General features: G+C 40.0%; 1 protein-coding gene across 1 annotated transcript in view; it reads right to left on the reverse strand.

Annotated features, from left to right (window-relative positions):
- Window positions 1-503: 503 nt before the first annotated feature.
- palm1b (paralemmin 1b) overlaps window positions 504-12,725 on the reverse strand; it is a 45,787-nt gene continuing 33,565 nt past the window's right edge. Inside the window, 3 exon segments of the mRNA XM_034195300.1 lie at window positions 504-886; window positions 1,114-1,184; window positions 2,921-3,036. Coding sequence (XP_034051191.1) covers window positions 507-886; window positions 1,114-1,184; window positions 2,921-3,036 — 567 coding nt within the window. The 3' untranslated portion in view covers window positions 504-506.

Genomic DNA, 12,725 nt, shown 5'->3' on the forward strand with positions numbered 1-12,725 from the left:
ATTTTCCAGATTTTTCCCAAGTGGGTAGCAGGACAATCCAGAGAGCTGACACATCCACCCCCCACCCCACCCACAACAATAATAACAATGAACTTACAGTACACAGTCCCATAATAAAGATATACATACCGAGTACAATATAAATGTAAAGACAGAAAAATAGAAAAATATCAATAGAAATTAAAAGTCAAATACAGAGAAATTATACAGTCAAGTGTACTTATGAGTCTTTGTGGTTCTTGTTGGAGCTGCAGTGTTGGCTCTCACTGTTTGCTGTGTAACTGTTAGTGTTCCCCACCTCCCCGTCCTAACACCCACTCCCACAGACACAAATAACACACACACATCTGCTAATACAGACGCATGCAATGGTGCACCTTCACCTGCGTACGCGCGCACACACACACACACACACACACACACACACACACACACACACACACACACACACACACACACACACACACACACACACACACACACACACACACACACTCGCCCGGCCCTCACATGACCACGCAGCATTTGCAGGTCTGTTTCTTCTCCTTTTCCTTATCTCCTTCCTCTCCACCTCCGTTGGCCTTCTCCGTCTCCGCCATGCTCCCATTGGGTGGGGCCTGCTCCTCTGTGGCCGCCTCTCCTCCGGCTTTTCCCTCTCCGTCCTCGATCACTACGAACTCGGCCTTGACGTTGCCGTCTACCCCTTCCATTCCCAGGACCGTGCGGCTCTCCTGCTCGTCCTCCACCGTTTTGTAGCCCATGAACACCAGGGTGACGGGGTTGTCGGCACTTGCTTGGTCGGGGCTCGGGCCTAACAGTTTGGCCTGGATCCCCGTCACCTCTCTCTTGGGAGTCTGACCAGAGGTCTGCACTACTCCATTCTCACCTACAGGGGGCACCAGAGTATTGCAGTATAGGAGAGGTGGTTGACAAATCAGAGAGACAAAGAATGAAAGGAAATATCGTTTTAATAATCTCCAGAGGCAGGCAATGATTTAATAGAGGAAATTAAGGGGCTGAATTAGCTCGCTTTCTCTTTCTGACATGGCTTTTCAGGCCCTTGTTTCCATGGTTCCTTGCATGACCTTATGTTGCCATGGGTACTGGACTTACTTCCATTTTCTTTGGCCACACCCTTATTGGCTGGGACGCCTGTCTCCAGTTCTTCAATCTCTTGTTCCAGCCTGGATCAGAAATACCAAAGTACACAAAAACACACGTATATGTTAAAGGTGTCTTATTATACGCCTTTTTAGCAAGAGAGGTTGCCAACACAAGTGTAGCTAAGGGGTGGATTTTGTAATTAAACCCTTCCTGAAATATTCCACAAATGATGATAGCACAAATAAGGCTTTTTGATAGTGAACAGGCGCAGGTCTGCCTGAGAGAGATTTTTAGCACGTCCGTATTGGGCACCTGACATATGCAATGGAAGTGCAGCACGGTGGCTGGAAACAAACAAAAAAGAAAGACAACTGAGTAGAATTCATGTCTTGCTGCATTTTTTTTTCACCATTTACCAACAATTTATGGAGTGTGCCATGGAATACAATAAACATTACTCAACTGCGCCGTGTCCGATCAATGATGAACTTTTACATAATGAATGGAAGTGAAAATGTGGCAGTAGCACAGCTTATTGCCAAAGGGGGAATGTACAGCATCCACTCCTCAGGAAAAATTCACAGCCAAATGTATGAAAAAATGGCGTACAAAAATTTATAAGTATTCAAGCTGATTTTTTTGCACATATCCCACGTATTGTCGTTCGGGAGGTAGTGATGATATCACAGATACCAAGATGGTGGGTTATCCTAGTGACAATAAAAAGTAATAAGTCATCTGTACCTTATTATTACGGGTAATCTAACACTAACCTTAACCAATACGCAAACATATATTGGCTTGCAAAAGTATTCGGCCCCTTGGTATTTCACCTATTTTCATTTATTTATGCGATTTCAAATATTAAAAGTAAATCAGGCTTCTCAATATAAAACTTTCTAAAATTATCTTCCTTAAACTCAAAGTCAAACCAAATGTCTACAACTTGATATAAATCAGTCCCTTTGGTATAATACCTGCAAATAACCAGTTTTATTGCCGGTTTTCGTCAGACAAGTCAGGGGATGGATACATGAACATTTCCAAGTCACTGAAGATGTCTTAGACTTTATTTACATCAATTATGAAGAAATACAAACAGCATGACACTCTATTGTAAATCTGTGTGGAGCAGACAGTTCTCAAAAACCGAGTAAGTCTGCAAGAAGGAGAAGAGTGAGGAAAGCCACCAAGACACCCAGACAACCCAAAAGAAGCTATAGGTTTCTGTCACTGTGACTGGAGAAATTGTGCATAGTACATGTTTTGCATTTTGTATCACCAGTTATACAGCTTCATGATGAAGTGGTACAGAGGAGGATTTTCTTAAAAAGAAGAGCTGAAAGTTCAGCTACAATTTGCCAGAAGGTACATCTGAGATGCAAGCCTAGATTTGATGTTTTGGTGAAAGAGAATCCTTCTCTGCTCCACTTCATCATGAAGCTGTATAACTTGTGATACAAAATGCAAAACACACACTGTGCACATTTTCTCCAATCACAGCCATAGAAGCCTATAACTTCTTCTGGGTGTCTTGGTGGCTTTCCTCACTCTTCTCCTTCTTGCACAGTCACTCAGTTTTTGAGAACTGTCTATTTCATACATATTTACCACAGAGTGCCATACTGTTTATATACTGTACTGTTGAGACATCTCTGGTCCTGGACATCACAGCTGCAGAACACGTCCCGTGTTTTGATGGACATGCGCGTGTGTGTGCTTGCTGTCCTCATGGCAATTTAATACGCCACATTCACCCACATCAGACCTCCTCACCTGCACACAGTCTACAATTCATTTCCATTCAGATGCTGACCTGAGGATGACCTGCTCCAGGAGTTTGGTTTTGACCTCGTCCTCCTGCAGACGCCTCTGGGTCTCCTCCTCCTCTGGAGCTCCATCTAACAACCAGCGCTCCCTCAGTGCCTTTGACTAGAAAGGGACATAACACATGGACACCTTTGTTCAAACTGAACCAGAGGAAGATTTTACTTTTCCACAAAATCTGTCAGTTAAAACTGCTGCAAAATTGAGATTTTATTGAATTTTTTTTTCCAGGCCAGTAAATAACAAAATTCCTTATCCTCATTTAAGCATGTCATTAATGTCATTTATTCTAGAATGGGGCACAAACAAATCAGAAATGTGATGAGTGAGAAAAGGGAAATGAGAAACCAAAAAGAAATAAAGGAGATAATGAGCAAATCATTTAAACAAAAATAAAAGATGCTTTGATGCGGTACCCAGACTGCAAACTGTCTTCCTGTTTTCCAACTGCAATAACAAAAGTAACTTCTGTTGTGAACCTTTTTTGGCTTAAAACATGGCAAAATAAGTTTTAATCACCAACTCAATGTCCATCACAGCAGTTACAAATCACGTTTTTCCTCTCTAACTTTTGCCATCTTTGTTATCTTTGGAACCTTTGGACATTAAAAAGGAAATCCTCTTATTTGGAATTATAAAATCATGCAAGAACTAAAACAAGTACACTAACAATGTTCAAAACAATAATAATAAACAGAGTGTGAAGTGTAATTGGGTTGAATGATTTTAAACTGTTAGGTTTTATTATCATCAGCATCATTTCACAAATAAATGTGAAATTAAAGAAAACACTGAAATGGTTGGTTTGCACTCAGGCAAGAGAGTTAATTTGCCCAAATATCATTGATTTAAAAATAACCAAAGATAATTAAGAAAATTACATAGTATATATATATATATATATATATATATATTTATTTATATTTAAATCTCAGCCTAGGATGTTATAGTTTCATTCCTGTTTAATTGACTATCTGCAAAATTACAAAACTGAATTTCATGGAAATTGGTGGCTCAGGAACAAAAGAAGATCCAGGACCGGCTCCTGATCAAGGGGCAGATCCCGGATTTGATCCTCTTCCTTTAATATTGCAAGATAGGATAAAAACAAACAAACAAACATTTTTATCAATTTCTAAGTAAATACTGTATCTCATGAATCTTTATGGAAAATGTTATATATAGCAATAATATAATATTACAGATGGCACAATACCACTTTTTCATGCCTGTTATGATACTGATACTGGAACCTTCAGTATTTGCACATACTCTATATCAATCCGATACCATTTTCCCTGTCTTTAAACATTTAATCTGTTAATAAATACATTTATCTGGAAGTACTTTGTTAACTTAGCAATCCAACAAAACAACTCAATCTATGAAACAAATATTCTACTCCCCTTGAAGAAAACATATTCTGATATCCTTTCCAGTTTTGGCCAATACAAAACTGATACCAAACCAAACAAGAGCAAACTGAGATTTACGACGACTGCCAATCCGGATCTGGATCACCTCCAAAATTCAGTGGAGTCTTCCAAGCCCTAATATGTATCTGTGAGGTAAATTTCGTGACAATCCATAAAGTAGTTTTGAGGTAATCCTTAAAATCCTTAAAAAGTCTTCCATGGCCTAATATCTATCTGTGGTGAAAATTTGTGAGAATCTGTGAAGTAGTTTTGACGTAATACTTTAAGCCTATAAAGTGAAATCCTGAGCCAGAGTCTGGATCAGGATCACCTCCAAAATTCAGTGGAGTCTTCCTTGCCCTAATACCTATTTTTGGTGAAAATTTCATCAAAATCCGTGCAGTAGTTTTGACATAATCCTGCTAAGAGACAGACAAATAAATAAATAAATAAAGGCTGATGATTTCATTATTATTTTATTGTCCTTGGCGGATATAAATATTGGATCAGTACCTGCCTCATATCTAATGCAGCCGGTCTGCTCTGTGTCAGCCTGATCCCGTCAGATCTCAGAAGCTAAGCAGAGCAGGATCTGGTTAGTACTTGGATGGGAGACCTCTTTGGAATGCCAGAGGCTGTGTGTGTTTCTCCAGGTAAAACTGGAGTTGCGTCAGGAAGGGGCATCCGGTGAAAAAACTTGTGCCAATTACCAATGCGGATCTGGCTGTATCCACTGTGGCGACCCCCCCCCCCAAAAAAGGGAGCAGCCGAATGGACAACAACCCGCCTCATATCTAACTGTGTACTATTTAGTGTGGCTCAAATAAAATTTCAGCTCCAGCGGAAGAAAGCATCTTTACCTCTGAGGGGAATCTTATTTCATTACTGTATGTAAGAAATAGGACAGATTAGTGGACGACTGGCCTCTAGCTCTTAAATTCATTCAGTATCTTCATCCCGATTCCATTTAGAATGTTTATTTCTTTTAAAACAGGCCAAATGGCCGTGTGTAGTATTTATCTTTGACACTCTCCAGCACCGCTCCCTCCTCCTCTGTTGATAAGCTAATATCAAAGCAAATACTTGGCATGCTTTGAGGTAAATATAACAGTGCCTCTTAATCGCAGCTGTCAGACAGTCCTGGCATGTCGCGCGGAAAAGTGCGACAAAACGCTCTCCTTTTCGTTGGGTTGCACAGACAATCTGGACCTGTGCTTGGTATGAATTCCTCTGCTGTGATGCAACAAGAATTTCTCAAGTAAAGCTCCCCTTTTTCCGAACCCGACCCCACCCTTTCCCAATGCTCGCACGCAGCTTTATTTACTGTCAAGTTCACAAACCTCTTATCCTCTAAATTCTACCTCAATTTTTGTTGTCATGTTTTGAACAGTTCTGATGAAATGAAACAGTACAATGATTATTTTGTCCAGCGGCTCCAGAGAACGTCACACAGAGAGAACACACACACACACACAGTAATTCAACACTCTTCATACCCCAGTCCTGCACGGTCTCCAGGGTACTGAATCTATCCTGGCCCCCACACGCTCTCTCCCTCTCTCTCTCCTACCACACCCTACTACTCAAATGCATGACATCACTTAATGTACTTCCTCATGCGTAAGCAAACACACTCTCTCTCACACATGAGCGTGCATGAGGGGTTTTAAAGCTAGAGTGGTGAAGTTATGTCTCTGCTATTGTTCTTTCGAGTAAAAACTGCTAACGAAGCAGACAAAGGGCGGAACTGTGACGCACATGCGCGCGCACACACGCACACACGCATCCAGTTGTACTAAGCAGCTGTATTTCCCATCATTCGCAAACTTTTCTGTTCTTGCACATATTTTATTCAGTGTCTCGGTCACTCAGTTTTCTCGGTACAGCACATTTAAATGCTGAGCAGTACCATTTATGTGCATGTTTTAACAACTGCATATTCAGAAGTTTCATTTAAGGAGAAATTTTATACCGAATTGTTTTATCCAGTTTTACAGTGGAACATTGCTTTGTGTTTAATGTTAAACACCCCAAAGTACCAACATTCTACATCTGTGCTGGTACGAATTCTCCTATAAGCAAAATTTAAGTCTGTTCAACACCTCACTGTATAGAGTCAGACGTTCATGCCTGGACTTCTGCTTTCTTTGTGAGACATGCCCACACAGTCAGTGGGACAAAGATATTTTGCTGTCCAAATTGAGAGAGGGCTTGGACAGAAGCATATTATTTCTATTTAAATAAACAGGACACGTACGCTATATATTACACCAGATAATTGGTTGTATCTGTCAAAAAAAAAAAAAAAACATCACGAGGAGGAAAACAAACGTACAAGAAGTTTCATTTATTGCTGAAACATGGTACGACTGCTTCATGAAACAAGACCCGCCAGCACAGTAATTTTCATTCATCTCCACGGCAATTACCTGGGCATAGAGACGTAGCTGCACTGATGATATGGGAAAATTACAACAAATTACAACCAAGGCTCTATTTTAAGATTTTTTTTTTTTTTTTTGGGGGGGGGGGGGGGGGTCATCTGCTCACTCACATTATTTATCATGCAAACACTGCATTAACAAGCAGAAGCCAATGGGCAAATTAATGCTATAGTACAAGGCAAAAAGAACTCAGTGATTCTGCTTCTTGACACCACTGAACGGACATAAGAGGAGGAACCAAGATGCACAGTGGTTCATCATTACCTTGTAATACATGTTTAAAAACAAACGATTATACAGCTAGCCTTGCTGTAGCCCTGCCGCCCTCCTCCATTGCGGCTGTCCCATAAAGTGCAGACAAGTCGAGTCCTGAGTAGGGGCTCATCCTAACACCCATCCCCACCTCCTTATTCAGATCAGTGTGTCACCTGTGTAGACGTTGCCATCTTGTGGCCGTAGATGATAATGCAGTACATTTTTGTTGTTGAAATATAAGTTGCTTCAAAATACACAGAGGACCAGCAACACAAGCAAAAAAAAAAAAAAACAGTGGTAGAAAGTTCAGCAATATTTAGAACAAGCACTTTGTTTATAAAATGCGTCATATACGTAACTAGGACGTTGAGCCGTCAGAAATCACGGGTTCTAGATGTGGTCATTTGTACTATATAGAGAGGACAGCTGACTTTTGGGGAAAATCTGTTTACAGTAATGCTACATTTTTAAAGTATTGACACTGAAAATTTTTTTGTCTTTTATGAAAGTCTTTATTGAAGGTTTAATCTGTTTTCACATACACACTCATCTTCAACCACTTATCCAAGATTGGGTTGCGGGGTGCTGGAGCCTATCCCAGCAGTCATAGGACATGAGCCGGGGTACACCCTAGACAGGACGCCAGTCTGTCACAGGCCCACATGCAGACAAACAAACATATTCACACCCACACCTACTATTTAAAGAACCCACAAAAACACAGGGAGAACATGCAAACTCCACAAAGAGGCCATAGGTGGGAATCAATCCCATGACCTTCTCGCTGTGAGGCAACAGTGGTAACCACTAAGACACCGTGCAGCTAATCTGCAGCTAATTTTCAGTTGTGTTAAATTTTCTAAAATTATTTTTTGTCTTCAATAAGCTTTTCTGAAGCTGCTTAACCAGTACAACTGAAGTTTTATATTTGCACTGTTGAGACACAATTCTGTTTTGTCCGGAGTGCGACATGTTAATTCTGGGTTTGGGATTACATGCATACAGAAAATGTCCAGATTTGAGTCTGCTGTCTGGGATGTTAGAGGATGGACAGACTGATGAATTCTGTCAGGTCTGCAGCAACCTCACAGGATTTTATTTTGAAATTCAGGTTCTTATTGTGGAAGTGTGACATAAACAAGCTTGAATTCAAAACAAAAATTACTTGATTTCTCAAAAAATATTGATCCGATCACATTGCTATTTCACCACTTGAATCCTCATGGAAAAAATCTAAAAATAAATAAATAAAAAAAGTATGCCAAAGGACAAAAGTCAGCTCTTTGTGGATTTCAACAGGGCACCACAGCCTTGTGTAAACCCTGCGTGATATCGTGGAATTTCACCACTTACGGGGACCTCCGTTCCGTTGCGCAATATATACACAGCATAACTTCACATGGATAAATAGTGTACTGCTTTGTTTTTGGCTGCAATTACTGAAGTAGTCACAAAAAGTTTTTTTTTGGTTCCCAGTGGAGAAGAAAAGGCGAGGCAGATGGGAGATGTCGTGTCGGCAGTGGCGGCGCCAAGGGGGGAGCTTGGGGGCTTAAGCCCCCCCAATAATGAGCCAAGCCCCTCAGCCCCCCCCAATAATTCTGCCAATAATGTGAATACCGACTGACATATTTGTGATCCACAAATATGTCAGTCGGTATTCAACTGCAGTTTTGCGCTGAGAATGTCTCATATTGCATAACTGATCAAAGTGATGAATGTGTGTGTGCGGGTGATCCACCAATGCTGAATCACCCTTCACAAACAGAATTTCAGTTTTGCAAATAAACATTTATTTGTAAAAACCCACACACAAGTTAGAAATCAGAAATTTGTGTTTGTGGATCACAAACCGCGTGATTCTAAGTGATGTGTGTGTGCATTGATACCACATTTTAGAGCACGGGTAACTAAAACATATACCTTTGTATTTATAAAGCAATTTACTATATATTGTTGTTTTCAACGACATACTGTGGAGCCTCTCCAACTTTTACCCCCCCCCCCTTTTTTTTTTTGCATGTAATTTGCCCAAAAACCTATTGAAAATGCCGTGGTTTGTCCCCCGGTAGTAGGAAAATTACGTCATATGCGCCATATTTTAAAATGGTAAATGGACTGCATTTATATAGCGCTTTTCCATCTGCATCAGATATCATCAGCTTTACAATTATGCCTCACATTCACCCCGATGTCAGGGTGCTGCCATACAAGGCGCTCACTACACACCAGGAGCAATAGAGGATTAAGGACCTTGCCCAAGGGCCCTTAGTGATTTTCCAGTCAGGCGGGGATTTTAACCAAGGATCTTCTGGTCTCAAGCCCAACACCTTAACCACTAGACATCACATCCTCCATTTTACCCCTTTAGCACCCGTCCTCAAACAAGACTGCGGTGCCCTATTGATTCTCCAGATACGCAAACACACAGACACCACTTGCCTTTTATTATAACGGATTTTTTTCCCTAACTACGGTTTGTACAAGTGGAGGATCAGCTCTCTTTCTCTCTATGTCTGCACCCATTGCATTTTGAAGTGCCCAGTCCTATGGACTTCTTAATTAATCTGTTGACTTGATAAATGTGCATCTGGCAGCAATGTTTACTTTATTTTAAGGATTGCTGTTTCCATGCTGTGTTATTCAGTGCATCCTGGGTCTGTGCACCAGAACCAGTTGAGCACAACACAACTGTGCCCCATTTATTCTAGTGGAATAGAATGATAAAGCAGAAATACTCAAGTAAAGTACAAATACTTCAAAATTACACCCAATTTCAATACTTGAGCAATATGCTTCGTCACTTTCCACACTCTAAAAAAAAAAAACAAAAAAAAAAACTAAATTTGGCTAGTTTGTATAACTTACATTGAAAAGTATTTTCAGCATGGTTTTAACATATTCATAGTTTACAAAGTTGATAACTTACAGGATTTTTCGGTTTTAAAAAGCAGTTGAATATAGGTTGACATATTATATTTATTTATTCATGTCAGAATAAATGTATTACAATTTATTCTGACATGTGAAATAGGTTAAAAAACTAAAAGAATAAAAAAAATTAAGGGGAACAATTTGCATGGACATTTCTGAGTAGAATAAGATAAAATGAAGAAGAGAATAGAGAATAATGCAGTAACAGAGAAGGGAACATCTTATATATCTTCATGCAATTGTTTTACAATTATTTTTTTTAACTGAGCTGTGCAATTTATTTTTGAGTGCACCATTGGAAGTAGTGTGAACATTCTTTGTTGTTTTTTTTGTACTTATACGTTTTGCATTCCTGATTTTTCTAAAGTGTTGGCCTGAAGAAAAAATGTTTTCAGTATGATAAAACCACAGGAGGACATTCATCAGAGCTCTGTGTTTGCAAAGTGAGCGAGCACATTTTCTTAAAATGTGTGTAAATGGAGGAAGGGATTAGATATATATTTTTTTTACATTCCCACTTCTTTTTGAAAACAAATATTTAAATTTATTTTTAAACCTCAAAAGGCATTTAATGCCTGATTACACTTCCTGTATGTCTTTGTGCGAGACAAAAATGGGGTGTGGTGGGTGGACGAGAGGTTTCCTGTTGGTGGGAGTGGGACAAAAACCTGCTTCCTCCGCCAAAGCCGTCCGCATTGTCCGAGCGTTTCTGTGTTCTTTTGTGGAGCACATACGTGAACTCGCTCGTGCACGTGTGTGTCCTCATGTCCTCACAAAGGTTTGCTCTGAAAATAGAGCTGGAGCACACGACGGCAACAGCCCACATCACGTACACTAATGTCTCGCGCTTGCACACACATCTGTGCAGGCGAATACACGATGTGACCTTTGGCCTTATCGGTGACCCGCTAGATTGTCCAGACCTGAAATAGCTTTGATAGCGCAAACACTCGCGCTAACAAAAGCCTTGGTTCTTGGATGAGAGCTTACACATGTGTGAAATTTTTGTGGAGTGCATGTTTTTTTGGCGTGTGTGTGTATAAACAGCGTGTGGAGGAGCTGCTGGTGTTATCTACTATCCGTGCTGAACATTCTGGAACAGGAGCAGTTGGGGAGTATCTTACTGTGCAGGTGATAGATGTCAGAACATGGAGAGGCACGGACGGGCCCAACTTTGAGACTGACACCAAATGCTGTATTGCAGAAATAATTGAATAAATGTTTTAAAATTATTTTCCGCTCATAAAAAATAGAGTTTATCTATCTATTATAAATTATTACGTGTAGTTTGTGAGCGTCACTAAGGGCGAAAGAGAACAAACAAAAACAGCATGAGCACTGGCTGTTCTGAGAAAATAAAAGGAACATAGTGACGATGAGAACAAATATAAGAGAACAACAACAACAACAAAAAAAGAGGAAAACATGGAATGTGTGTTGTCATTCAAGAAATCAACGTCATGTAATGTCAGGTACATGTCAACATAATGTCAAACAAAAGCAAGCCGAGATTTCTGACATCCGCCAAGGGTTGACAAGGACTCGAAATAAAAGATTCACATTGTGACCCAGAGTTTACTCGGATCCGGATTCCACAACACTATGAAATAATTGCATACTGATCCAGAATGGTCTGACTGATCAAGATGTTGCAATCTGATGTTTAATTCACAAGCTGAAACAAAATAGTGTCTTCCTGATCTTGGATTTACACTGTGATGTCGTATCCGTGAAGTAGTTTTAACGTAATCCTTAAAAGTCTACAAAGTGAAATCCTTTTCCAGAATCTGTATCTGTGTCCAGATCACCTCCAAAATTTAATGGAGTCTTCCAAGGCCTAACACCAATGTGCAGTGAAAATTTGGTGATGCGCATTGAGGGAAACTTTTTTGTAATTTGGGGCTATATAAATGAAAATAAATTGAAAACTGAAACTGAAATTGAATTGATGTAATCCTCAAAATCCGACAAAGTGAAGCGTACAAATTGAAATCCTGATCCAGAATCCGGATACGGATCACCTCCAAAATTCAGTGGAGTATTCCATGGCCTAATATCTATCTGTGGTCCAAATTTAGTGAGGATAAGAGTGGTGATTTTAAGAATTTTTTTTTAAAGAAAATCCTCCTCTATACCACTTCATCATGAAGCTGTATAACTGGTGATACAAAATGCAAAATTTGACTGTACAGTTTCTCCAATCACAGCCGCATAAGCCTATAACTTCTTCTGGGTTGTCTGGGTGTCTTGGTGGCTTTCCTCACTCTACTCCTTCTTGCACAGTCACTCAGTCTTTGAGAACTGTCTACTCCATGCAGATTTACCATAGAGTGTCATACTGTTTGTATTTCTTCTTAATTGATGTAAATAAAGTCCAAGACATATTCAGTGGCAGTTTTACCATCAGAGAGCCTCGTCCACAACTACCACAAAAGACTCCAAGCTGTCGTTGATGTTAAAGAGGGCAATACACAGTATTAAGAACAGGGGAATGTAAACCTTTGAACAGGCTCATTTGGGTCATTTCTGTTGTCATTATGATTAAAAAGAGTAAACACAGTTGTTTGACAATAAATGGCTTCACCCAATCATTAACCTTGAGTGAAAAAAGTTCTGGTGTTAATTTAATTTATTTCATTTTATATCGCGCCAAATCACAACAACGTTGCCTCAAGGCACTTCACACAAGTAAGATCTAACTTTACCAACCCCAGAGCAAGCATACAGGTGACGGTGGTAAGAAAAAAAC

This window comes from Thalassophryne amazonica, chromosome 19 (assembly GCF_902500255.1).
Source record: "Thalassophryne amazonica chromosome 19, fThaAma1.1, whole genome shotgun sequence".
Lineage (NCBI taxonomy): Eukaryota > Metazoa > Chordata > Actinopteri > Batrachoidiformes > Batrachoididae > Thalassophryne > Thalassophryne amazonica.